Below are 27,054 nucleotides of genomic sequence, written 5' to 3' on the forward strand. Positions count from 1 at the left end.
CGCGCTCCATCCATGTGTCCTAAAATAGCTGGGGGGCTCGGAACCCAGCTTTGCCGTCTGCCTGCTCTGGAACTCAGACTCCACACGTGTGTGGCTTATGGGCTTGCGTGTCCTCTCAGTGGAAACCACGCTAGCAGAAGTGCCCAAAATTGTTGCAGATGTAAAAATCGACCATGAGAGGAATTAGAAGTTCACACTAAAAGAAGCGGGAAAAAATGAGGGCGTAAAAAATGAAAAAATCCTGAGATTGGAAAAATCTCATCAAGGGCCAAAAAAATAGCTGCTAGAGGGGAGCTTTCCATAACACTTGAATAAATTCAGTGTAATCAGGTGTGTAAATTATTGCCAGCTTCGAGACTGCTGGTGTTTAGAATTTTGTGACAAGAAGTTAACATCTCTCAAGCCGTTAGTCAATTCCACCAATGTTTAATCCACAATGTCTGTAAGGTGTCAGGCTCTTGAGCAAGACGTTGGAGGGATGGCTGATTCATAAAAGCAAATGCTTGGTTTAGAATTTCCTTTAACGTGCCCTCAAAAAGAATATTTAGCTTCCTAACAATATTTCAGGAGAATTTTAGAAACAAAACAGGGGCCGGCCTGGTGGCATAGTGGTTAAGTTCATGCGCTCTGCTTTGGCAGCCCGGGGTTTGCAGGTTTGGGTCCTAGGCATGGACCTACACAATGCTCATCAACCCATGCTGTGGTGGTGTCCCACATACAAAATAGAGAAAGACTGGCACAGATGTTAGCTCAGGGCCAATCTTCCTGACCAAAAAAAAAAAAAAAGAAACAAATAAAACATTTAGTGAGAAAATAATATGCTAGCTCCTAGAAGGCTTTTCATAAGAATCAGGAAACATCTCTGTTTGAATCTTTTGCAGGCACTTTATCATTAAAAAAAAAGTGACATTCCAAAGTGGTGACATCTGAATGTCAGCAATCTATAAGTTCTTTCAGCATGTCCTCTGTGCACCAGTGCCAGAGGGCCCAGGACGGCCTGTCCTTTCTCAATGCTCACCTCAGTTTCTGATAAGATTGCAAGAGCTTTGCTCCAGCTGTCTCGTGTTTTCCTGGAAGAGATATCAATAAAGGTCACTTATTAGTAAGAATATAACTTAGATGATGCAAATACAGGAAATAATAAATTAAAATTATTATTTTTCTAATATTTCTTGCAGTTAAAAAGAAAGAGACCATTTTGGGGGGCTAGAAACGTGCTCAAGGTAGATTGTGGTGATGGTTGCCCAAGTCTGTAAATTTACTCAAAATCATTAAATTGTACATTTAAAACAGGTGAATTTTATGTTCCATAAATTATATTCCACTAAAGCTATTGTTAAACACACAGACACACAGTAAAAGACATAATTGCTGGGAAGGGCTGTTTTTATTAAAAGTCGATGTTGGATTAGATTTTTTAAATCTGGATAACTTGAACAATAGTTCAAGTTTTCAAGCTTCCATTTGTTCCTTTGGAAGCATTTCACAATTAAATGACTATATTCTTTTAAATGTTCCTTGTTATGGAGATTAAATTAATCTTTAAAAAAATGTAATCTACTTATTTCTCGTTAGAGAAGCTAATAATTCCCTAAATAAGACTGCGTCTGAGATAGTACTCTTTTTGTTTCCAGAAAGGGGATTTTATGATACATCAAGATCTCAAAATAGAAATTTACGCATTCAGAGTTCTGTGAACACAGTGTTTCCTGGCCCAGTGCATAGGGAGGGGTCAGCCCACCCAGCCCGCCCAGCCCAGAGGCTGGAAGGCCACTCTTCTGCTCAGGGAAGTTCCCCAGAGGGCCCCACGCTGCCCATCAGGCAGCAAGAACCACAGACCTGCCATCCTAGGAGGACCCACTAGCTCCTGTCTTGTGTGTTCTTTGCAGAGAAACTCCTACGCATTTGCATCATCTGCGTAAGACGGGAGGAAGGCGCAGAGAGTAAGAAGATCAGGATGCACAGGGAGGCTTGGCGGGGTGGGGGGCAAAGGGCTCTGATAGCAAGCCCCAAACCTTAAAGCCAGAAGCAGCTGACCCCTCACTGACCCTGAGCAGTGCAGCCCCAGGGTGGGTTCCTTCACTGGCACTGGCCTCAGGGAGCTGGAGCCCTGGAATGACAGCTCCACTTCTGAGCCTACCTGCCCCCGTGCATTTTTCTGGAGTTCACCCGATTCTAAAAGGAGTCTGCAAGCCCTTCCTTTCCCCCACTGAGAAATACTAATCTCTAAGACAGAACAGAAAGGCCTCGCCCAAAGACTGGTAGAACCAGCTCCTGGTGGTGAAATCCTACATCTGCAGGAGGCACCAGAAAAAACGGGGGTAAGGCCGGGAGCAAAAAGAGAACCACCCTCACTGCATCATGGCCCTCGCGAAAGCAGAGAAAAACAGCGGAAAGAGAAAGAAAAATACGACACTGTTTATCCAGCAGTCCTGGGCGGAAACGCAGACCCCAAGGGACCGTGCATTCCAAGCCTTCTTGTGGGCTGTTTCACAGCTGACTCTCACCTTCCACCCCTTCCCCACTGCCCCGCCGTCTTCTGCCCCTCATCACCTTGCCCCTGGATCCTTGCAACAATGTCCCCCAGGCACAGCCACCAGAGTTACAGTCCCTCCCCACAAATGCGATGCTATCACTCCACTGCCTAAAGCCTTCAGTGACTCCCTATTGCCTTCGCCTTAAGTCCAAGCCCCACTTGGCATCTCTGGGCCTCCACACCCCACCTGGGCCCACCTTTCCTGCCGGTTTTCCCATGACCTGTGGGTCTAGACCTGTCTGCTCCAGCAACAGCTCCTTACCCTGGGCGTTGTCTCCTTCCTCCCCCTGACCCCCACCCCATCTCCTCGTGCTAACTGCCCAGGCATTTCTACCTCAGGCCCCATATCTCCATCCTAAAAGCTCAGCTTAGTCCCCGTGGGTCACGTTTCACATCTCTAAATACCCGTCCTGAGGTCCCGGGAAGCCCTGGCCCGCACACGGCTCTCTGCTGCCCCCTGCCGGCTGTCGCAACACTGACGCTGGCTGGCCGCTGTACGGGGTCGACCAAGCCTTTCTGTCAGGGCCAAACAGTAAGCGTTCTAGGTCCATTGGGTCTCTGTCCCGAGTACCCAGCTCTGCCCTTGCGACAGCAGGCACAGACAGCACTAAAGGGTGGGCGTGTCCTTGTGCCCAGAAAAGTTGATAGACATGGAAATTTGAATTTCATATACATTTTATGTCACGAGTATTATTCTTTTGACTTTTTGACCACTTAAAAAGGTAAAATTTGGCCTCCTGGGGGTGTAGTGGTTAAGTTTGCGTGCTCCACTTAGGTGGCCCGTGGTTCGCGGGTTCCAATCCCAGGTGTGGACCTATGCACCACTCATCAAGCCATGCTGTGGCAGCATCCCACATACAAAACAGAGGAAGATCGGCAACAGATGTTAGCTCAGGGCCAATCTTCCCCAAGCAAAAAGAGGAGGATTGGCAACAGATGTTAGCTCGTGGCCAATCTTCCTCACCAAAAAAAAGAGAGAGAGAGAGAGAGTAAAATCCATTCCTAGCTCAACTGAACATACAAAAACAGGCAGAGTGACAGGTTTGGCCCCTGGGTCCTAGTTGACTTCATGTCCTTGCTACTCCAGGGGTGGGCAGTGACGAGCAGCAGCAGCACCAACTGGGAGCTTGACAGCAAAGCAGAATCCCAGGCCCAACCCCAGCCCTGCAGATCCGCCACCTGAGCACTGAAGTCCGAGCAGCTCTGCCCATACGCTGTTCATGTCCATGTTACTTCTTCTTCTCTCCTATCCCTCAGTTGTTTCTTACCAGAGTCTTCCTTAAAAGGCACTATTTACTTTTCGTTAACATATTTAAAAAATTCATTAAAAAAATTCACGTAAGGGGCTGGCCCCGTGGCCGAGTGGTTAAGTTCGCGCGCTCCGCTGCAGGCGGCCCAGTGTTTCGTCGGTTCAAATCCTGGGCGCGGACATGGCACTGCTCATCAGACCACGCTGAGGCAGCGTCCCACATGCCACAACTAGAGGAACCCACAACGAAGAATACACAACTATGTACCGGGGGGCTTTGGGGAGAAAAAGGAAAAAATAAAATCTTTAAAAAAAAAAAAATTCACGTAAATCCCACAAGAAACTGCTCATAGCACGATGTCTCCTGAGGTCTCCCGAGAGGCAGGCTGCTTGGAAGTGGGGCCCTGCCTCTCTGCTCTGGCAGCATCGCTAGGCAAGTGGCTTTACGGGGGAGCAGCTGTGGGTCAGAGGTCCCTATCTTCGGCTTCCAGGGTGCATTCCGGAGGCACAGCTGACATTTATTAGGGGCTGACTGTACTGGGTTGTCACCCCAATTTTATAAAGGAAAACCGAGGCTCAGGGACATTGCATAATGGGCCCCAAGTCACAAAGTTTACCCATGACAAAGCTGGCTTTTGCACCACGACTTGCTACAAAGTCACGCACAAATGAGGCAGGGCAGGACCGGGGAAAAGAGAAAATGGGGTAACGGATGGGTGACAGGCATGTGGCGGGAGGCAGGTACCGTTCTTTCTGCTTTTGCTCAGGTTTGAAAATAGTCATTGTTAAAAGCAAGGAGGAAAAACGACCACATACACACCAATGACCAAGTTCCTGAAAACTGTAAGATTTCTTAATTTTACATGTTTTTTTTTTGTATTTGTCACATGTATCTTATCCTGCTTAAATTTTCCAGAAACAAGGCCTGTGTGTGTCTGTTGGAGGCATGTGAGGGCCGTGGGGAGAGAGGGTGGGCAGTTAGCGTGCGACAGCCCCTCACCCCTCCATCCCCCTGCCTGCACTCAGCTCTCCTGGCTGCTCTCCCAGCCCCGCCTCCACTCCCCCGTCCAACCCACCCTCCAGCCAGCACAGGGCCTGGCCCTCCCTCCCTGCTTGGAACTCGCAGCCTATGTGGATGCAGATGAAACTGCCTCCACGCCTCTCCTGGAAGGATGTGTTGGACTCCCAACCCCTGGCACCTGGGGGTGTGACCTTCCGTGGAGATAGAGTCTTTGCGGATCAAGTTAAGGCGAGGTCGTCAGGGTGGGTCCTAATCCTCTCTGACTGGTGTCCTTATGAAAAAGGGAGAATTTGGACCCAGAGGCAGACCTGCACAGAGGGCAGACGATGAGAAGACGACCACGTGAGAATAGGGGCAGAGATGGCAGTGATGTGTCTACAAGCCCAGCAACACCCAGGATTGCTGAGAATCAGCAGAAACTGGAAGCGGGGAGAGGGGTCCTCCCCTAGAGCTGGCAGAGGAAGTGTGGCCCCTCCGACACCTTGATTTTGGACTTCCAGCCTCCAGAATGGACATACGTTTCTGCTGGGTGAAGCCACCCAGATCGCAGGACTTTGTCACAGCAGCTGGGGGAAACTCCTACGGGGTCCTTTGTGGTTTGGTCCCTACCTTCCTCTCCAGTGTCACCTTCTCCACCCTCATCCCATTCGTAGGTCCTCGTCAAACTGAACTCCCCAGACGCCCCACGCCCAGTAGATTCTGTTCCTTCCATGCTCCTTGGTCACACGCCTTCAAAGCCCTTCTAGGAGCTCATTCTCGGGAATTTTGTACCTGTCTCTTCGTAGTTGCCATGCGCACTTCATTAACACTCCTCTGACTACTCTGTCATCCTCTGCACACGTGTCTGTCTCTCCCACTAGATGGTGAACCCTTTGAGGACACAGCCTCGTCTCGTGCATCTCGGTGCACCCAGCAGAGGGCTTGCCACGCAGAGGTGGTGTTTATAAATAGCACAACAATAGCAATCAACACAATTTCAACAATACGATAGGCGTTACCTCACTGGAGCCGCACGGCCAAATATGTAAGAAAACAAGCTCATCGTTCTTTCACACTGGGCTTACATGTAATTTCATCCACTCATCCATGTTAATTGTGTGTAATACACACAGCACTTTACGGAGATAAGAATGAGAGGGGCACAACGTCTGGTCATAAGCAGGAGCTTAAAGAGCTGTAAGGATCCACCCGAACTACAGAACGGAGCTGTGGTTTCTAGATCAGAAACTGCTCCTGCAATTGGTACAAGCATGTCTGTGGCAAGTCATTATATATTCACGCCCCAGTGCAAGTCGGTCAACCAGCCAGACGTGTCGTCATAGGCGGCTGAGGGGCCTCACGACCTGAACTGTAGGATCCATGTGGGTGGGTCTTCTTCCAAGACTCCATCGTTAACTTCCCCTCCTCCCCTGTGAGGCCCCACAGCAGCCCTCGGTTAGAAAAGTCACCCACACCCATATAGCCAGCTGTGGATCCAGCTGTGGAGCAGAAAGCTGGCCTGGCCCACAGCCACCTCTCTGCTGGTGCCCATGGAGTGGGAGCAGCATCCTCTGTAGGAAACCAACCCCTGGAGTTCCGGGGTGACCCAAAGGAAAGAACAGGAAGGACCACCCGCACGGAGACCCCCCTGGGAACTCTGCAAATGTGCGCCTTCCTCAAGATGCTTTTGTCCACCCTTAGGAGTTGGTCATAACATATGGATTTTGTTAGGTCAACACATTTTGCTGCATCTTCCAGAAAAATCATCACAACAAACACACAAATGTAGGATGTCAGAATTGAGCAGTACCTCTTAGATATAATAACAGTACTCTCTTAGATGTGGCTCCTTGGTGTAGTGCCCAACCTGCACAACTGTATGAGACAGTCCTGAGGGTTGGCCCACCCTGGATCTTGAGTGGTGAAATGCTAGAAAAGGTTGGAGGGAGTGTTGGACAATTACAGTGTGTTTTAGAACAATAAAGTTTTAAACCCATCTTTGGCTCACATAGGCAAAAGGGAAAAAACTTGAAAATATTTGATCTAAAAATCCCTCAGCATGTAAAGAATCATGATATCCTGTCATAAATGGTTTCAGAGCTGGATTCCAGAGCCAGTTTAGGTATATTTTAGTCCTTAGAGAAGTTTTGAGCTTAGATATACGGGGGCCAAGACCCTAACCCAACACAAAAGAAGATATAGTGCGTGGCTATGAGTCAGCAACCAGTGCCTTCCAGGAGAACAAAAATTAATAATGGTAGATTTATAATCTTGTTGGCAGGAAGCATCTCTCATCCAGTGTCCCTCTGCCACTAGACATCACTCTTCTGCTTAGCTGCAAGAGAGGAAAATAAATTTTCCCCTTAATTAAGCTCTCTATATTCTATCAGCAGAAAGTCTGGATGATTTCCATGTTAATAATCATTGTCAAGAGCTCAATGGGGCTCTTCCACTTGAAGTTGACGGTAACTGGCCCAGGTTTGTGGAGGACCTAGGACAACAGTGTATAAACTGCTTATCAGCATCCTTAGATTTTCTCTAAAAATTCAATATGGGTTTTAGGAGTTATCTATCCTAAAGATTCTGCGTATTAATCCCTTATCAGATATGTGATTTGCAAATATTTTCTCCCCTTCTGTGGGTTGCCTTTTTACTCTGCTGATAGTGTCCTTTGATGCGCTGAAGTTTTTCATTTTGACGAAGTCCAATTTGCCCATTTTTTCTTTTGCTGCCTGTGCCTTTGGTGTCATATCTAAGAAATCATTGTCAAAGCCAATGTCACCTTCCCTCCTATGTTTTCTTCTAAGAGTTTTATAGTTTTAGGTCTTATTTTTGGGTCTTTGGTTCCTTTTGAGTTAATTTTTGTAAATGGTGTTAGGTAAGGAGGCAACTTCTTTCTTTCACATTGGATATCCAGTTTTCCCAGCACCTTTTATTGAAAAGACTGTCCTTTCCCCATTGAATGACATTGGTACCCTTGTCAAAAATCATCTAACCATATATGCACAAGATTTTTTCTGGGCTCTCTATTCTCATCCATGGGTCCAAATGTCCATCCTTGTGCCAGTGACACACTGTTTGGATTACTATAGCTTTGTAGTAAGTTTTGAAATCAGGAAGTATGAGTCTTAGAGCTCTCCTCTTCTTTTTCAAGAAACAAGCAAAATAACTCAATTCAAAAACGGGCAAAGGACTTGAATAGATATTTCTCCAAAGAAGATATACAAATGGCCAATAAGCAGATGAAAAGATGTTTGACACCATTAGTCATTAGGAAAATGCAAATCAAAGCCACAATGACATGGCCACATGGAAAACAGTATGGAGGTTCCTCAAAAAATTGAAAATAGAACTACCATATGATCCAGCCATCCCAGGGAGGCTCCTTTCACATCTAAAGGAGGTGAAATTACTATCTCAAAGAGACATCTGCACTTCTGTGTTCATTGCAGCATTATTCACAGTAGCCAAGACATGGAAACAACCCAAGTGTCCATTGACAGATGAATGAATAAGGAAAATATGGTAGATCTATACAATGGAATATTAGTCAGCCATAAAAAGAAGGAAATCCTGCCATTTGCAACAACATGGATGGATCCTGAAGGCATTAGGCTAAGCGAAATAAGTTAGCCAGAGAAAGACAAATACTGTATGACAACATTTATATGTGGAATCTAAAAACATCAAACTCATAGAATCAGAGAGTAGAATGAGGTGGTTGCCAGGGACTAAGGGGTGGGGGAAAGGAGGAGATGCTGGTCAAAGGGCACACACTTTGAGTTATAAGATGAATGAGCTCTGGGGATCTAATGTATAGTCACCATGGCGACCAGAGTCAACGAGACTGTATTGTATACTTGAAAGTTGCTCTGAGTAGAGCGTGAAGCTCTCACCATAACCACAACAAAATGGTAATTACGTGAGGGGAAGGATGTGTTAACAAACCTTACTGTGGTAAACATTTCACAAAATGTACGTGTATCAAATCATCAAACAAAAAATCCATACCCAGAAGTGAGTAAATGTCAGGCTTGTAGACAGCCAATAAATACTGACTGAATGACTGAAAAAAAACCCACAATGAGATATCACTTCATGCCCATTAGGATGGCTGTTATCAAAAAAACAGAAAACAGCAAGTGCTAGCATGAATGTGAAGAAATTGGAACCCTTGTGAATTGCTGGTTGGAACGCAACATGAGGCAACTTCTATGGAAAAATGGCATGGTAATTCCTGAAAAGTTTCAACAGAGAATTGCCATTTGATCACGCAATTCCACTTCTAGGTATAAACACAAAAGAATTGAAAGTAGGAACTTAGATATGTGCACGTTGATGTTCATATGAGTGGTATTATTTACAATAGCCAAAAGGTGGAAGCAAGCCAAATGTCCATTTATAACGAATGAATAAACAAAATGTGGTGTATATATATATACAACGGAATATCACTCAGTATTAAAAATGGAATGAAATTCTGACACATGCTACGACCTGGAGGAAACTTGAAGGCATGCTAATTGAAACAAGAAAGACACCAAAGGACAAATATATTACGATTCCATTTGTATGAGGTACCTACCTAGAGGACTCAAAATTATGGAGACAGAAAGTAGAACGATGGCTGTCAGAGGATGGGGTGGGGGAACGGGGAGCTGTTTTTTAATGGGTCTAGAGTTTCCGTTTCGGAAGATGAAAAAGTTCTGGAGATGGATGGCGGCGATGGTTGTAGACCAGTGTGAATATTCTTAAAACTACTGGACTGTACACTTAAAAATGGTTATAATGGTAAATTTATATTATGTATATTTTACCACACAGCGATAAGATGAACATGGAGTTCTCAAACTCAAAATGATTTCTTATTTGATTTAAGAATACATGTGTCTGGTCTTTTAAAAAATGTATTCGTATAAAGAGCTGGTTTAACATCCAATTGTCAAGATATCCCTGGAAACTGCCCTAATCGGTACTTTGGTCTAAACATACGAATTCTCAATTCGAAATCCTATTCGGTTCAATGATTTCCCCTTGGTTCCTCGATCTGTTCATTTAAGTAGGAAAAACAATGATGATCATCAAAACATTGTTGTATTTGATCTGCTGATCATCTAGAGCAGAGGTCAGCAAAAAGTCAGGCAGAGAATTTTAGACTTTGTCAGCCGTACAATCTCTGTTGCAGCTATGTACTCAACCACTGTATTGCAAAAGTGGCCACAGACACCAGTGAGCATGATTGTGTTCCAATAAAGCTTTATTTACAAAAACAGGTGGTGGGCCATATTTGTCCTGCATGCTAAATAGTTGGCGAACCCCCAATGGAGGAGGGAGTGTGAGGTGAAATAAAATATTGACTATCCTCATATCTAGCCTACTTAATCGTGGTTCCCCACTATGCCAAAAGCAATGGCTCAAAACCCAAAAGAAGCAAGTGGATAGTGAGGTAGCCATGACAATCCAGGGCCAAAGATGTAGGCTGCCTAAGACAGCCTCATCATCAAAGGGTGGTGGACAGGGCACGGAAGGCGGTGGAGAGGTGGAGATAAGAAATGGTTCTGGTAGGGACTCTGGAGCTCAGAAGGCCTCAGGGAACCCCCAATCTCTTGGTGAGAGAGTTGAGATACAAAAACTATAAATCTGGGTTGAATTGGTGTCTTCAAAGCACCTTGGCCAGTCTAAGCAATTCAATTTTTGAGTTGCCACTGTGAACAAAGCCAAAGGCATCACGAGATCAAAGATGACAAAACTCAAGAATCTGCCTCTGGAAGAGTGTTACCTAGAAACACAAGAGGGAAACAAACGCTTTGAAGGTCAAGGTACTCCTTCACTGCATTAATCCTAAGCTCTGACTTGACAGTCTCTGTTCTAACCAGGTGGAACAGACCCGTCTAAAAATCTCTTAGGGACGCAACAAGCTGGGAAATCACTTCCAGGGTGCACACTCCCTTCTGCAGGTTTGTGTTCACTTTGTCTTTCCTTTCAAGGAGAGTAGCGAGGAGAAAATATTCAGCAGAGTGAAATGCCATATTTTCTTTAAAATAAGACAAAAGCATATACAAAAATTTTATATGTGGGAAATAAACGTGATTTCATAAGGATGCTCTGTCACAAAAGCAAGCACTAGGCACTCGATTTGTAACTTACAGAAAGCGTTACTGATTTGTAACTGACAGAAAGCTTTACTGCACCCTCCTTGTAGACTCATGAATTGGGGGTGGGAGGTCTTTACTGAGCCATAACCAGAGAGGCGATCAAGTCCCTACATCCTTACTGGGTATCTACTTCTTTTAGTTCATGAGCCTGAGTCTTTCAAGCCCACGCAGCCAGGCGGATGGTGTCCTGATAGCCCTGTCATCAGAGGGACTACAGAATAAAACTCTGAAAAAGTCACGGGAAGAACTAAATTACATTTACTAGTGGGAGGGGGTGATAAAAGTTTTTTTACTTCATAATTATTAGACATCGTATTGTCCTTATATATATATATAATGGATCATTGAGACCATTATCAGAGGCTGTGGTACGGTGCTGCCTTCTTAAATTATTTTATTTCCCCAGTTACTAACAATAGAGTAACAATCACAGCCGATTGTTTATATATTACATTTAACCATTTTTAAACTTAAAAAAGTATTAGTATTAGGGCCAGCCTGGTGGCATAGCGGTTGAGTTTGCACGTTCCATTTCCACAGCCCAGGGTTTGCTAGTGCGGATCCCCGGCGTGGACCTACACTCCACTTAACAAGCCATGTTGTGGAGGCATCCCACATAAAATAGAGGAAGATGGGCACGGATGTTAGCCCAGGGCCAGTCTTCCTCAGCAGAAAGAGGAGGATTGGCAGCAGATGTTAGCTCAGAGCTAATCTTCCTCACACACACAAAAAAGTATTAGTATTAAAAGTATTAGTACTGCCATCTTTCTGCTTTTAAGCTTTAATACCAAGCAATAAAACGCTACAGCTGGGGGGGCGGGGGGAGTAAAATATATGGATTTACAATAAGGAGCCAGAAGAGGGCAGTATCTTTATATGCTTAGCAGATGCCAAAAGAGTAAGTGAAAATCAGTTTTCAGTTTCAGTTTTCTAGTTATTAGTGATGTAGAAAATTTCCATCATAACGGTTTATTAAATTTGCTGCTTCACCAGTGGCTCTCAAACTTAAAGTGCACAAAAAGAATTATTTGGGGACTTAAATATACACTCTTGGGCCCACCCTGGTCCCACTGAATCAGGAATGTTGAATTTGAAATAGTTCACAGCTGATTCTCGAGCAGGGGTCTTAGAAGACACAGGAAAAACCCCTGTGCAGAGACTGTGCAATAGCTGAGGGTGGAGGGGCGGGAGGCGACAATGCCAGAACGGCTGGGGAGCTCTCCAAAGACACTCTCTGAAGGTCTGTGCGATCATCTGATGCACCACAGAGGAGCCCCAACTATGGCATATGAGGAAATATTTTAAGACAACAAAACTAAATGTTGAATTATAAAATCTTAGATTAAAAAAAAGCCAGCATGTAATCAGAAAAAAAAACCTTTTTTTCTTTTTGGAGGAAGATTAGCCCTGAGCTAACATTTGTTGCCAATCCTCCTCTTTTTGCTGAGGAAGACTGGCCCTGGGCTAACATCCGTGCCCATCTTCCTCTACTTTGTACATGGGACACCTGCCACAGCATGACTTGACAAGCAGTGCACAGGTCCACACCCAGGAGCCAAACCCGTGAACCTGGAGCCATTGAAGTGGAAGGTGTAAATTTAACTGCTGCACGACTGGGCCAGTCCCAGAAAAAAAAAAAAAACTTTTAAAGAAAGCAAAATATTTAAAATACTTTTTGTACCATCTTCCTGCAAAAGGAAGACTTGGGGTTCATTTTTCTTATTTTTAAGTCTTTCCAATGGTTGGAAAATTAGCAGAACGAACTGTCACAATTGATATCTATTATTCTTCATTGGATTATTACTGATATCTTGTCTGCTTTCAAGGAAATTTGGGGAGTATTTATCTTAAATAGCACGTATCCAATAGGACCATTAAAATAGAGATAAGTAAAAGCGATAAAAAGAAAATTGATGACAGAGGGCAGAACGATTCCTGGAATTCCTTTGACTGGACATTAAATTTAGCCTAGGTTTCTGGATGCCAAAAATGAAAAGACTATAAATTTTCATTTTTAGGTGCTTACTCCACGCTGGGCACTGACAACCGACACTGCTACATCTCCCAACAGCTAGATCCTTACATCCTTCATTCACTTACTCATTCATTTACTCACAGCTCCTACCCTCAATTTAAAATCTGGTTAGGACAGATCTGCCAAGAGTTGCAGGTGAAGGGAGCAGCATTCATGTGGGACCTCTGTGGGCCAAGCCCCTGGAGCCCAGGGCTGGGGGACAAGGTGAGCGGTGCCCCGAGGCTGTGTCAATCAAGGGTTCTGGGTTACAAACCAATGGGAGAGGGACCAGTAATGGAACTGATGGTGTGGGAAGATTGGTGATTGGGAGAAAAAAATGAAATTATATCAGGCAGCCTGATATATTGTGGAATTAAAAGTAAATAAAACCATAAAAACGAGAAGAAAAATGTGGATTTCTAAGCAATTGTAGGATAAGGAAGGAGTTTCTAAGCATAAGGAGCAAAGAAAGAAATTATACAGGAAAAGGTAAATTTGACCACAAGTAAGAAAAAAGTCTGGATGTCAAAAAAAGTAAAGATATGTGTGTAAATAACATGGCTAACAACCTTAACCTATGGAGAACATCCACAGACGGTCAAAAGGTGGAAAAAATGCAATCTCATTAGTAATTAGACGAATTCAGATTAAAACAAGAAATCATTTTGGATACCAATGTGGTTTTACCAAACTGACAAAGTTGTTTTGTTTGTTTGTTTTTAAGGATAATTCCTCCTGGTGAGGAGGGCACATCCTTTCTGGAGGCAATGTACCTAATCTTTCATCTTGTCCTTCCGTTTCTAGAAACATTCAGAGATGGGCCCAAGATGTATCTACAAGGATGTTCATTGAACTTTTATTTATTTTAATAAAACTATAAATTCCCGAAAATGTAACAGCAAAACTAGAAGTTCCCCAACTATACAACACAGAGATTTGGTTAAATAAATGATGTCACGTTCCAGTGACAGAATGAGATGCAGTTATTAGACATCATATAGGCAATGATGTTTAAGGATATGGAAATACGTTCTTTGTAAATTATTATGTGAAAGAATATCAGTTTAAAACCATATATACAATGTTATCCCAATTGTGTAAACGTATTAGTTTGACTCACATAAAATTACCTCTATTCAATCACTTTTTTACCTAAAAACATCAATTTCTTATGGTTTAATCTAAATACTTTTTAAAATGTGTGTGTATATATAGTTACATGTGTGTGTATATATGTGTCTGTGTAAGTATTCCATATGCAGAACAGGGTCATGAATATGTATGCATATGTATATATTCACATACATACACATACACATGTATACATGTACACTCACAGAGACACATATATTCACCAAAGAACAAAAAAGATATACACTGAAATGTTAACAATAGTTCTCAGGGTGAGGTCACTGTATTTTCAACATTACTTGTTAGGCTTTTCTTTATTTTTCAATTTTTAAATGAATATATATTACTTTTACATTCAGAGCAAAATCGGTAATATAATTTGAAACCATGTTTCAAGTGACAGGACTTAATGGGGGCCAGAGTGTGGCAAGAGGGTGACCCGCCTACCCTGCCAGGGTCATGTAGATGAGCACACATATCCCAGAGGGTAATTTGGCAAAACAAATCAAAGGCTTTCAAGTATTCACTCATCAACCAGTCATTCTTCTTCTAAGAATCTATCCAAAGGAAATCAACAGAGATGCCAAGATACCCGTGCAGGATGTTCATCATAGAGTTATCTGTAATATGCAAACTTGAACACAATGATACTCACCCTGACAAGAGGGAACAGGATGTGTAAACAGTAGTGCATCCATCTGACATATTTTATGCAGTTGTCAATATATGCTGGAAAAAATCTTAATAGCATAAGGAAATGTTTGTGCTAAGTTGAATTTTAAAAGTTAGGTAAAAACCTATACCTAGTCTGATCACAAATATGTTTAAAAAATTGATGTTTGTATGCACACACACATATGCACAGCATCATCTAGAAGGAAGACCGGAAATATGCATGTGTGTAATGAACAGTACGTTTGACAAGTGATGGGATTTTTATTGCCTTCTGTATACTGTCCTGTGTTTCCCAAATATTCTGCAATGAGTATGCGTTACTTCTATCATCAGAAAATAAATAAATTATTTTAAAAGAGGAAAGAAGTCTCCCTTTTCATGAATGGAGGATGGAATACGGGGGAGGCAGGTGGAGTGATGAGGACCAGCCGGGAACTGCTGCACTGGATGGGGCAGGGAAGGGCAAGCGGAAGATTCAAGAGACTGGGGAGGCAGCAATGTCAGGATTTGCGGACTGACTGGCTGGGGGCATGAGGAAGAGAGAGGAGGCAGGCATGATGCTCCGGTTTGTGGGTTGGAGAAGGAAGACAGGACGTGGTAGCCAGCCTCCTGATGGTCCCCAGTGATGCTTGCCTCCCGATGTTCACGTCCATGTGTGTGGTCCCTCCCACCCTGAACAGAGCTGACTTGTGTGACCGTAGGATATAGCAGAAGTGGCAGGGTGCGACTTCTGAAGCTAGGCCATAAAAGATATTGATAGAGACAGAAAGTAGAAAGAAAGTTACTAGGGCCTTTGAGGAGGGGAGGGAAGGGGCGATTGTGGGATGACGAAAAAATTCTGGAGATGGATGATGGCGATGGTTGCACAACCATGTGGATGTACTTAATGCTGTTGAACTGTACACTTAAAAATGGCTAAAATGGGGCCAGCCCTGGTGGCCTAGTGGTTAAGTTGGGCACACTCCACTAAAAAAAAAGAGGAAGATTGGTATGGATGTTAGCTCAGGGCGAATCTTCCTCAGCAAAGAAAAAGAATTGCTAAAATGGTGAATTTTATGTCATGTATATTTTACCAGAATAAAAAGTGTTTTTAACATAAAAAAGTATTGCAAGCCTCTGCCTTTGTCTCTCTTGGATCACATGCCCTGGGGACAGCCAGCCACCATGTTGTGAGGACACTCAAGCAGCCCTGGGGAGGGGTCCAGGTGTGGAGGAACTCAGGCCTATTGTCAACAGCAGCACTGACTGGCCAGGCAGGTGCGTGTGAGCCCCCAAGAAAACAGATCCGTCAGCCCCAGGCAGGCCTCCAGTTGACGATAGAAAACATATAAAATAATTTTGTTAATTGCTTTAACCCACTAAGTTTTCGGGGAATTTGTTATCCAGTAATACATAACTAATCCATAGAAGGAGATATAGATTTGAGCCAACTCATGCCCTTTCACGGTTTAAACCACCATCTCATTTTTCTAGCTTCTACTTAGTATGTAGAAGGCTGGAAAGTACCACGTTCACACCGTTACAACAAAAACCCTAGATAATACGCAGAATCACAATTTTTCTCAAACACATCAGAGAGCCCAGGTTGCAGCTGGCTCCCTATTAGGGCCCAGCCGGGGGTGCTAGAGAGAGACCAGGAGTCAGGCGCCAGGGGAGGGTCTTGCCTCTTCCTGCTCGCCTGCTGGTCCTGCTGGCACGCACACAGCAGGCCCGGGGTGGCCCTGGGAGGTGTCTGCTTCCTGTAGTCACTACCACCTATGTCCCCTCAGGGTCCCCTTTTTGCCTTTTCGGTCCCCCAATAATACCCATTTAACCAGTTCCCTAAATTAAATTCCCTTTGTTGAAATCTCCACGTGGTTTGTTTTCCTAACTGGCCCTGAGCTGATACAGCACATGAACTCAATTCAACTCATCAATGATTGTGCCAGGTTCTCGTTAGGGGCACAGACACAAGTGACTTGGGGATCCCACTCGTCCAGATAAACCTTCATCATCTGACCCTTGTTCACCTTTCCTGACTTGCCTACCAACCTTCACTCCACCTGTGGTCCAGCCACAAGACTACCTGTAACCTCACCCCCACCCCAACCTGGCATTTTTCTCGATCTCTGCATGCTTTTTGAGCCTGACTGGACTGAAATCGGACAATAAGAAAATGAGACCCCTCAGCATTTGAGGAAGCATCACAGAGAAGGAAGGAATTTGTTTTCTTTTTCTTTCGTTTATTTGTTTTATGCCTTGAGAGAAACGGCAAGAGAAAAGAATGAATTATGCTGAGGCTGACTCACTTTCACTTTCTAATTTCTTTTTTCTTACTGATGTTTTCATTTTTGGGGAAAGTCACAGACAAGAAAGAGAAACCCAGGAGGTCAGTGTCATTTCTTTCCTACTCCATCCAGCTCAAGCAGGCCACTGTGATAACCTGCTTTATCTACTCAGAAGAGGAAGAAGGAAAAGACGACGAGATGGGAATGCGTGTGCTTGTGCACACACACGCGTGCACACGCACATGTGTGTTCGGGCCTGCGAATTAATTTCCCTAACTGAAATAATAATGCTAAAACTTCCAGCAATGTATAGAAACAACTCCAGGAGATGCCTTCATGGAGGTGGTGTTGAGAAAGAACAGAAATTTCACCCCCTACAGTCTTATTGTTTATCAACTAGGAACAGAAGTGAAAAAATGAGACGCTGATCTACCACCCGACAAAGACCCCAGGCCCCCAAGGAAAAAGCATTTTCAAGAAACGAAATAAATGGGGCTAGCCCGGTGGAGCAGCAGTTAAGTGCGCACATTCTGCTTCAGTGGCCCAGGGTTCGTCGGTTTGGATCCCAGGTGCGAACACGGCACCACTTGGCACACCATGCTGTGGCAGGCATCCCACATATAAAGTAGAGGAAGATGGGCATGGATGTGAGCTCAGGGCCTGTCTTCCTCAGCAAAAAGAGGAGGATTGGCTTAGGGCTAATCTTCCTCAAAAGAAAAAAGAAAGAAACTAAATAAAGTAATAAAACTTAGAGAAAGACCCCGTGCTGCCCTGCTTACCTAGAGTACACACTAAGTGGGGATGATAGCCCCCAAAGCTGGTACTTGGAGGATGAAAAAATCATAGATTTTACAATAGTTTGTGGCATGCTCCAAAAGGCATACGCAATGTATCTGGGATATTAAGCTTTCATGGATGGGTAGTATTTAGGAAAAAAATGTTAACAAGGCTGTTTGGGGACAGGAGAGAGGGCGATAATGAACAGAGTGTTGCGAAACGCAGGCCCAGATGAAGTCACGTACACTGGCTGCATTATTCTGCTTGAGCACTCCCATTAGTATTCCATTTCCCTCCAGATTTCTAATAAACTCAGCAGAAATATCACTTTTTCTTGAGTAAGAGGGTCAGGAAAATAATCCAGTGGAGAATCTAAGGCTGACCCAACAAGGACCTCCGTTGACAGTGCCTTTTATAAAAGCTGCGTGACAACCCTCAAAACAATGGCTTCCTTTACTTGTCAACACATTTTTGGTCGAGGCCGAATAGCTTATTTCTTTACCTCAAACCATCACTTTTTCCAAAAAAAAAAAAGTTTCCAGCCACTCTATTCCCTCTGGGTCAGTCTAGGCTTCCTGGCGTGCAGTCCTCACTGTCACACATCACAGAGCAGGGTGCCACCCACGCTACAGCTACGGACAGATGGGAAGCTCAGAGCATGCTGCCTCCACTTTATTTTGATGACACATGTGTGCCCTTGTCTGATAAGGTGTTCTCTTGTCTGTACAGCTCACATCCTCTGACACGGCACTTTTGTACCCAAAGCACACTCAGTTCACTCCTTTCAAGTCCTGGCTACCGATTACTGTCACATCAACTTTGCAGATACTGCCTAAGACCTTCATGGTACAGGGGCCAAATACACACCTCCATTCATATGATCACGACATGCGCTCACGTCATAATCATCAACATCCGCTAAACTCTAGTGCTGTTCACACGCTGTGGTCTTCAGTGCTCCGTTCGATCATTTTGATAAGGATCATAAGCGAGGTTTTGTGCTTGGTGCTGTAAGGGACTAACAAGACTTTAAAAGCCCCGTTGCTGCTTGTGGAAAGAGGAGGGCAGAAACGATCATATAATAGAAGGCACTTTCGACAATTCTGGAAGAGACGTACAAAACAGAGCTGCTGGTGTTTTGAGGGAGGGAAACTTCGCTCCCAGAAACAGGATGTCAGGGAAACTTCCAGGCCAACCGGCAGAGTTCAGCAGGTAGAAATGCGTGTGGAGGGGGCCGGCCCCATGGCCGAGTGGTTAAGTTCACGTGCTCTGCTTCGGCGGCCCAGGGTTTCGCCAGTTCAGATCCTGGGTGCAGACATGGCCCCGCTCATCAGGCCATGCTGAGGCGGCGTCTCACATGCCACAACTGGAAGGACCCACAACTAAAAATATACAACTATGTATGGCGGGGGGGGTGCCTTGGGGAGAAAAAGGAAAAATAATATCTTAAAAAAAAAAAAAAGAGTTGGGTGTAGAGAAGGAGGTACCACAAGCTAAGATTGTGAACGGCTTGCGTGGAGGGGCAGAGGCAGGAAAGTGTAAATGAGTGGAACGGGAGGATGGCAGACACAGGCCTGTCTGCCACACCCTGCACAGTTGTTATATACAGAAGTCTTAACACCAACTGTTTTTAAACTGGGAATATATTATTTTACTTTAGCAAAAAATTTAAGATCATTTACCTTCAGTTGGAAATTTCTTGGCTCGTTCCTCAAAGAACCACTCTCCAGTTTTTATTTTCATGTTTCTGAAAAACAAGCAGAAAGGAAGCCTCAGACCGAGATGTGGATGGCGCTGTATTTGGCTCAGGAGAGTTAGGTAGATAACATCACAAAATAATCGTTTTGCAAGGAAATTCAGAGTGCAAATTTCTGGCCCAACCACTAACCTTACAGATCTCCCATAGAGGTGAAGTGATTTGACTAGTTAGCAGCAAAACAGGAGTCTCTGATTGGGTAAATTTTACCCAATATGTAACATGTACATGTACTGTATACACATTAACACATGCGTGTGCCCAATACACATGAAGTGCTTAATGTTTTCTGAATAAATATACAAGGAGAAACAAAATTGCCATCAAAATGATCCATCTATCATGTTTATGGTGGGAAGCAACGGCATGAAGGAGAATGGACAAAAAATTCAATGCCATCTATTTGGCTAAGCAGGAGATCACCCTCAGGTTAGGTTAAGGTTAGTCGGTGTTAACCACAGCGTTTACCAAGAGCCGACAGAGAAGATTCGCCTGGGAAGTTCCCGGGAGGAGATGAAGTCGGGGCTATGGGATCAATGTGCTTGCGGAAATCTGGGGACCTGGTCCGAGTGGACCACTTGAGAGACAGAGGAAAGGACCTCTTCTTGGCCAGCTGGTCTTGTAACCACAGGACCAGTTTAAACTGACCCCATCTTATTAAGAACAGAATGTTGAAGTGGTTCTTCAGGGGCAGCGAGCCAAAACTGCAAGTCGTGTAGCTGGAGCAGGCGCAGAGCAGAAAATCTTGACCTGAAATATCACCTGCAACCAAAGATTCCCCGCCCGCATGGAGCCAAAAGGAGTAGGGCATGACCAGAACTCAAAAGACCCTTTCCGAAAGTGAGGGGTCGGTCGTCCAGGAAGATCCAGCGTTGAAGCCCCTTTCTAACCCTTACCATAAATGATCTAGTTGGAGTCCTGCCCACTGAAACTTGTCCTCATCCCAGTCTGCCCTCCCTAATCCCTTACATTCTACCCCAAACCTGGACTGGGGAGAGAGATTTGAGAGCCTTGCCTCGCCTCCTGTCTCCTTGCTGGTTGACTCACAATATAGCCTTTTCTTCTCTCAAAAGCTGGTGCTAGGTGCTGGCCTGGTGGCATAGCAGTTAAGTTTGAGCACTCCACTTCGGCAGCCTGGGGTTCACAAGTTCAGATCCTGGGTGTAGACCCAGTACCGCTCATCAAGCCAGGCTGAGGTGGCATCCCACATAGCAGAATTAGAAGGATCTACAATTAGAAGATACAACTATGCACTTGGGGCTTCAGGGCGAAGAAGAAGAAGAAGAAAGAAAAGATTGGCAACAGATGTTAGCTCAGGGCCAATCTTTAAAAAAAAAAAAGAAAAATTACCCAAAGAAGTTCCCCAGGAGGTTATTTTAGGCTATACACCAACTCAAATGGACTTTTTTACTTAGTGCTTCCAAATGCTGTTAATGTAAACAAATTCACAAATATGTGCCAATCCACTTGTTTTTTACAGAAATATCCTGTCTTTTTGTATGGAGTTCTAGTAGTTGTCAGAAGACATCAGCCCACTTCTTCCCCCAGTTAGAAACTATTATATTCTCTGATTAGTATGTGAATGATTATTCCCAAGGCTTAGGGACTAGAACAAGTAAAACATACACAGAGCATTTGTAAATTCTGATAACAGAGTTTTGATAATCAGTCACTACCATTCAGAGCCAAAAGTACATAACATGTTCAACTGTGATATGTGTCTAGAGAGACAGGCAAAAGTTTGCGTCCATGAAATCAGCAACTCAAAGATCTAACCTACAGAATGGCACACTTCAAGGAGCACAACGTCAGCATCTCAGCAGTTTTCCCCTCGGGCGCTTGAAGGCGAGCCGAGGAGCAAAGACCAGGGGAAACGTGGAGAGAGTCACAGCGGGGTTGAGAACTCGCTCTCCTTTGAAGTGCGACACCTGCCAACTTGTCTGTTTCTCAGGATGCCTCCTCCATCCTTACAAGCAGGACAAGGTGTGACCATTAGATGAGGAGAGTACAAGAGCAAAATCAAACGTGGAAACAAGAAGGCCTCCATCAGTAAAGGAAATTCGCTTCCTGGGGGTTTTTCTGGTGGTGGTGACCGTCTCAGTTAATCCACTCTCTCGCCCTCACCAGCTGTTACTCTTGTGACCAAAAGCATTCATATATGAGACAGGAACTGGGGATGGCCAAGCCCTCAGACTGGAAAAGAGATCAGAGCCGATTCAGCAGCGAATCAAACCACGACCCTCTCCACGGTCAGCTGAGCTAGCCCGGCACAGGCCACCACCGGGAAGCAAACACACACACAGCGACACATCCACGGAAAATGAAAACCAGCCAAGGGGAGGGAGGAGAGGAAGGTGAAAAAGCCTGTGTAAATCGACATTCTATGACAAGGCCTCCACGAGCCCCGGTTTCAGAACCCACACAAGAAGGAGATAAATTAAAATACTAGTCACCTAGCGCCAGCCGTCTACAGTAACCATGGAATCATCTAATTAAATCCCAAGTGATTACAGTAGTCCCCCTTTATCCAAGGTTTCACTTTACAGTTTGTCACACAAGGTCAACCACAGACAAAAATATCAAATGGAAAATTCCAGAAATAAGCAATTCATAAGTTTTGAGTTGCACGCTGTTCTGAGTACCGTGATGAAATCACGCACCATCCCGCTTCCTTCCGCCGAGGATGTCGCTCATCCTTTGGTCCAGCGGATCCACGCTGTAGACACTGCCCACTCATCAGTCACTTAGCAGCTCTCTTGGTTATCAGATCAACCACTGCGGTGTCCCAGTGCTCGTGTTCTGGTAACCCTTATTTTACTTAAGAATGGCCCCAAAGCAGACTTTATTATTAGTTATCGTTGTTAACCTCACTGTGACTAGTTTATGAATTAAACTTTATTATAGGTATGTACGCGTAGGAAAAAACAGGATATATAGAGTTTGGTACCCTTTGGGGTTCAGGCATCCACCGGGGGTCCTGGAACACATCCCCTGCAGATAAGGGGACCACAGTACTTGTGACGTTCAAGCAGGAGCTTATTTAGCACAGACAGGTTTGGACACAAAGTCGCAGGTCTCTTGGGCTTATCCGTGATTAAAGAATGGAAGGATAAAAATACCACAGTCCTAAACCATATGCCGACCAGCACTTCTTGCATTTGAGGCTTTTTCCTTGGAAAACTAGATTTGAGCTGGCTATCCATAAGTATTTCGTACAGAATCAGCCATTTCATAAGCAATCATTCTCTAATATGTTTTTTATTTATTTTTTTTTATTGAGTTAATGATAGGTTACAATCTTGTGAAATTTCAGTTGTATGTTATTGTCGGTCAGTCATGTTGTAGGTGCACCATTTCACCCTTTGTACCCACCCCCTACCCCACCTTTCCCCTGGTAGCCACTAATCTGTTCTCTTTGTCCACATGTTTAAATTCCTCATATGAGTGGAGTCATATAGAGATTGTCCTTCTCTGTCTGGTTTATTTCACTTATCATAATTCCCTCAAGGTCCATCCATGTTGTTGCAAATGGGACAATTTTGTTCTTTTTTATGTCTGAGTAGTATTCCATTGTATATATATATACGTCATTTTCTTTATCCAATCATCTGTTGATGGGCACGTAGGTTGCTTCCATGTCTTGGCGATTGTAAATAATGCTGCAATGAACATGGAGGTGCATGGGACTTTTGGAATTGCTGATTTCAGGTTCTTTGGATAGATACCCAGTAGTGGGATAGCTGGATCGTATGGTAGTTCTATTTTTAATTTTTTGAGGAATCTCCATACTGTTTTCCATAGTGGCTGCACCACTTTGCATTCCCACCAGCAGTGTATGAGGGTTCCTTTTTCTCCACAACCTCTCCAACATTTGTTACTATTTGTTTTAGTTATTTTTGTCATTCTAATGGGTGTAAGGTGATATCTTAGTGTAGTTTTGATTTGCATTTCCCTGATGCACAGCAATGTAATACTTTTTTTTTTAATAGTTTTTTTTTTGAGGAAGATTAGCCCTGAGCTAACATCTACTGCCAATCCTCCTCTTTTTGCTGAGGAAGACTGGCCCTGAGCTAACGTCCATGCCCATCTTCCTCTACTTTATATGTGGGACGCCTACCACAGCATGGCTTGACAAGTGGTGCCATGTCCACACCCAGGAACCGCACCGGCAAACCCCAGGCCGCTGAAGCAGAACATGCACACTTAACCGCTGCGCCCCGGGATGGGCCCCCTAATGCTATTCATAAGGGCTGGCTGTGTACATCAACCCCAAGTTTTACAAAGAGGACCATTTATCACTCTTATTGTCTAAGACAGAGGTGAGCAGATCTTGCAGCGGCCTCACCTGCAGTGTCTCTGCCCTTTTTATGGCCAACACAGGGTAGCCTGACTCACAGTAACCAAAGGAAGCATTTATTATTTCTGCCCGGATGACTAAATCAGAATTTGGCAATGAAAGCTTCTTGGAACATTTTCTGAGCTCAGCAATAGGTCAATGCTTTTACATTTCTCAGATAGAAAATCATGACTTGCTTCTTCAAAACCTTTTCAATTAATCGATAAATACATCTTGAAAAGCAAAAGCCAAGGGTGGTGGAGAGAGCAGAAGATGCAGAGTCAGGAGACCTGAGTTTGGTGTCTGACCTCCCACTAACTCTGCGTGAGGATCAGTATAATTATAAACGCCAAGCACAGGGTGCATAGATGGCCCTTAATAAACTTCTGGAGGTTCCGGTATCCATTTTCATAACCTTGAACTCTGCTAATGCTGTCATTTCATTAGCAAATGAGAAATAACTGTTGAAAAGCACTTTACAAATTCTAGCATACAAATGTCCAATAATACGATGAATGGAGGACCCTAATAGAAAGATAGCTTGACCTTATTACTGTCAACAAGCAAGGACTCAAACAGCCCTGTTGGAATGCATTTTTGCTTTGCATTCAAATTAATTGCATCTGCAGGTGGCTAAACTGTCACATCCAGGCCTTATGCACCAAGAAAAGTCAGCACGATGTTCCTAGAGCTGCTCAATATATTTCCACCATTCAACAGACAAGAGGTGGAAAATGGGTCTGCAGAGTCAGATTCTCCGAATGCCTAAAGATGCACATCTTCCACACAGATTTGCTCTCCAACCAACGCCATGATGGCAAGGAAGCCTGTGAGAGCCTTGGTAGCTTATCAGACAGACAAACAAGCTGCAAAAACTCCAAATGAAGAAGCCAAATATTGTAAAACTGAGATCAACCTGACTTCTTTGAGCCGGCTCGTCTGACCACTTGGTAATCCCCAGCCAAAACAGTCCCATGCATGCACACAGTTGAACATTTTTTTACATCAAATAATCTTGTAGCTAAGCTGGGTTTTAGTTACAAAGCAAATAGTGAGTTTTTTATACCAGCTCCGTTGATCTGATTTCAACGTTCTTACAGGAAAAAAGACTGATCGTCGTGATTAAATTCTAAGTAACCAGGAGAGGAGTCAGACAATCAAGATGAAGATAAAGACAGGATTTTATCAAGCTGCTACCACCACTTCTTGCAAAACATTAATAACTCTCCGTTATTTGACCTCAAAGAGAAGACGGGTTCCCTCTGTCATACTCGGTGCTGTGTCCACAGCCCCAAGCACAACTGAGGGGCGTGGTGGGGCTGGTGAATATGTGTGGGTTGGCAAACAAATGAATATTCCCACTTCTGCAGGGAGCTAAGAATCGAAGGTGGGATCTGACACAGGTAGAGCCCTGTGGCAGTGTACACTGAGGTCTAGTGCGGGTCATGCCTTCTAAATGTGCAGGGCGGGGGTCACAAACTCAGGCACCAAGCAGAAACTGTAAATGAGGAAAGTGGGCTGGGTGTGAGACAATAGGGAGGGGTGGGCATTGTGGTGCACTGGAGAACTCATGCTCCCTTTTAAGGCATTAAAATGATAAATATTAGACTTTTTGCAGGCCCCGAAAACAAGGCTTGGGGGCTGCCTGCAGCCCATTGGGCATGAGTACGTGATTCCTGGTTTGTTACATCAGATAGCTAGTCAACAAAAGTAAGAAAAATTCTATGGCTGCCAGGCAGCTGTACTTGTTAAGGCCTGGACAGTAAAAATCAAGTGAGATGCTATGCATCTCCCTGTCTGCCCTTAGATCTAACAAGAGGTCCACCACTAGCGAAGGGGCAATGAGAAGGGCAGACAACATGGAGCATCTGCTCTCTGTTGGCCAACCCTCAACCTCGATGTCTGCAGAGGCAGCCAAGAGCCTCGCAGACAATGCCACAGGCAGGAGAGTCCTGTGGACCAGAGAAACATGTGCCTCACTGGGGGAGCTGGGGAAAGTTCCAGAAGCACCTAGTCTTCAAAGGCATTTAAGACTCGCCTCTGTGAAAAGGAAACAGAAAGTCATAAGGAAAAACCAGGCTGACGTGAAGAGACAACAGACTAGAATGAAGGAAGATTTAAGAAACTAACAATGCAAAAGCAGAATGAACTGCCTTACCAACAGGAAAGAGCAGAATGGAGAGTCTGGAAAGTCGAATCAGTGATGCTGACTCAGTAGAGATGCTTTCCCAGAACATGAATGAAGAAGAAAAAGATACTAAATGTTGAAGGAGAAGATAATACAGAGGGAGAATAGAGAAAGGGGCCAATCTATGTATTAAAAGTTCTTCTCTAAGAAGCCAGAGCAAGTGGCATAAAGAATAATCAGAACAATCAGACCTGACTGAAGAAAACGTTACCAAGTCAAAAAACAAGGAAACTCCACCCTCACACCCATTAGGATGGCTGCTACCAAAAAAGCAGAAAATAACAAGTGTCAACGAAGATGTGGAGAAACTGGAACACTTGTGTACTGTTGGTGGGGTTGTAAAATGGCACAGCTGCTATGGGAAACAACATGGCAGTTCTCAAAAAAATCAAACATAGAAATACCATATGGGGGCTGGCCCCGTGGCCATGTGGTTAAGTTCACATGCTCTGCTTCAGCAGCCCAGGGTTCTCTGGTTCAGATCCTGGGTGTGGACCTACACACTGCTCCATCAAGCCATGCTGTGGCAGCATCCCACATAGAAGAACTAGAAGGACCCACAACTAGGATATACAACCACGTATGGGGGCTCTGGGGAAACAAAAAAAAAAAAGAGGAAGATTGGCATCAGATGTTAGCTCAGGGCAAATCTTCCTCGCCAAAAAGCATACCCTTAAAAAAAAAAAAGGAAATAATATATGATCTAGCAATTCCACTTCTGGGTATTACCCAAAAGAATTGAAAGTAGGGTGTCAAAGAGATGTACACCCATGTTCACAGCTGCTTTATTCACAATAGCCAAAAAGTAGAAGCAACCTAAGGGTTCATTGACAGAAGAATGGATGAACAAAATGTGATATAAACATACTGCGGAACATTATGCAGCCTTAAAGAGGAAGGAAATTCTCCAATATGCTGGAGTGTGGATGAACCTTGAGGACATTATGCTGAGTGAAATAAGCCAGTCACA

At 44.3% G+C, this 27,054-nt stretch overlaps 1 protein-coding gene across 13 annotated transcripts in view; it reads right to left on the reverse strand.

Moving 5' to 3' along the window:
• The window catches only part of SYTL3 (synaptotagmin like 3), an 86,192-nt gene that overhangs the window by 38,750 nt on the left and 20,388 nt on the right, over nucleotides 1-27,054 (reverse strand). For all 13 annotated transcript variants that reach the window (XM_023632895.2, XM_070256296.1, XM_005608113.4 and 10 more), the window contains 2 exons: nucleotides 19,487-19,551; nucleotides 1,019-1,070 (listed from right to left, as the gene is read on the reverse strand). In XM_023632895.2, coding sequence (XP_023488663.1) covers nucleotides 1,019-1,070; nucleotides 19,487-19,551 — 117 coding nt within the window. The remainder of the gene's footprint in view (nucleotides 1-1,018; nucleotides 1,071-19,486; nucleotides 19,552-27,054) is intronic.

The sequence above is a fragment of the Equus caballus genome, chromosome 31 (genome assembly GCF_041296265.1).
Source record: "Equus caballus isolate H_3958 breed thoroughbred chromosome 31, TB-T2T, whole genome shotgun sequence".
NCBI lineage: Eukaryota > Metazoa > Chordata > Mammalia > Perissodactyla > Equidae > Equus > Equus caballus.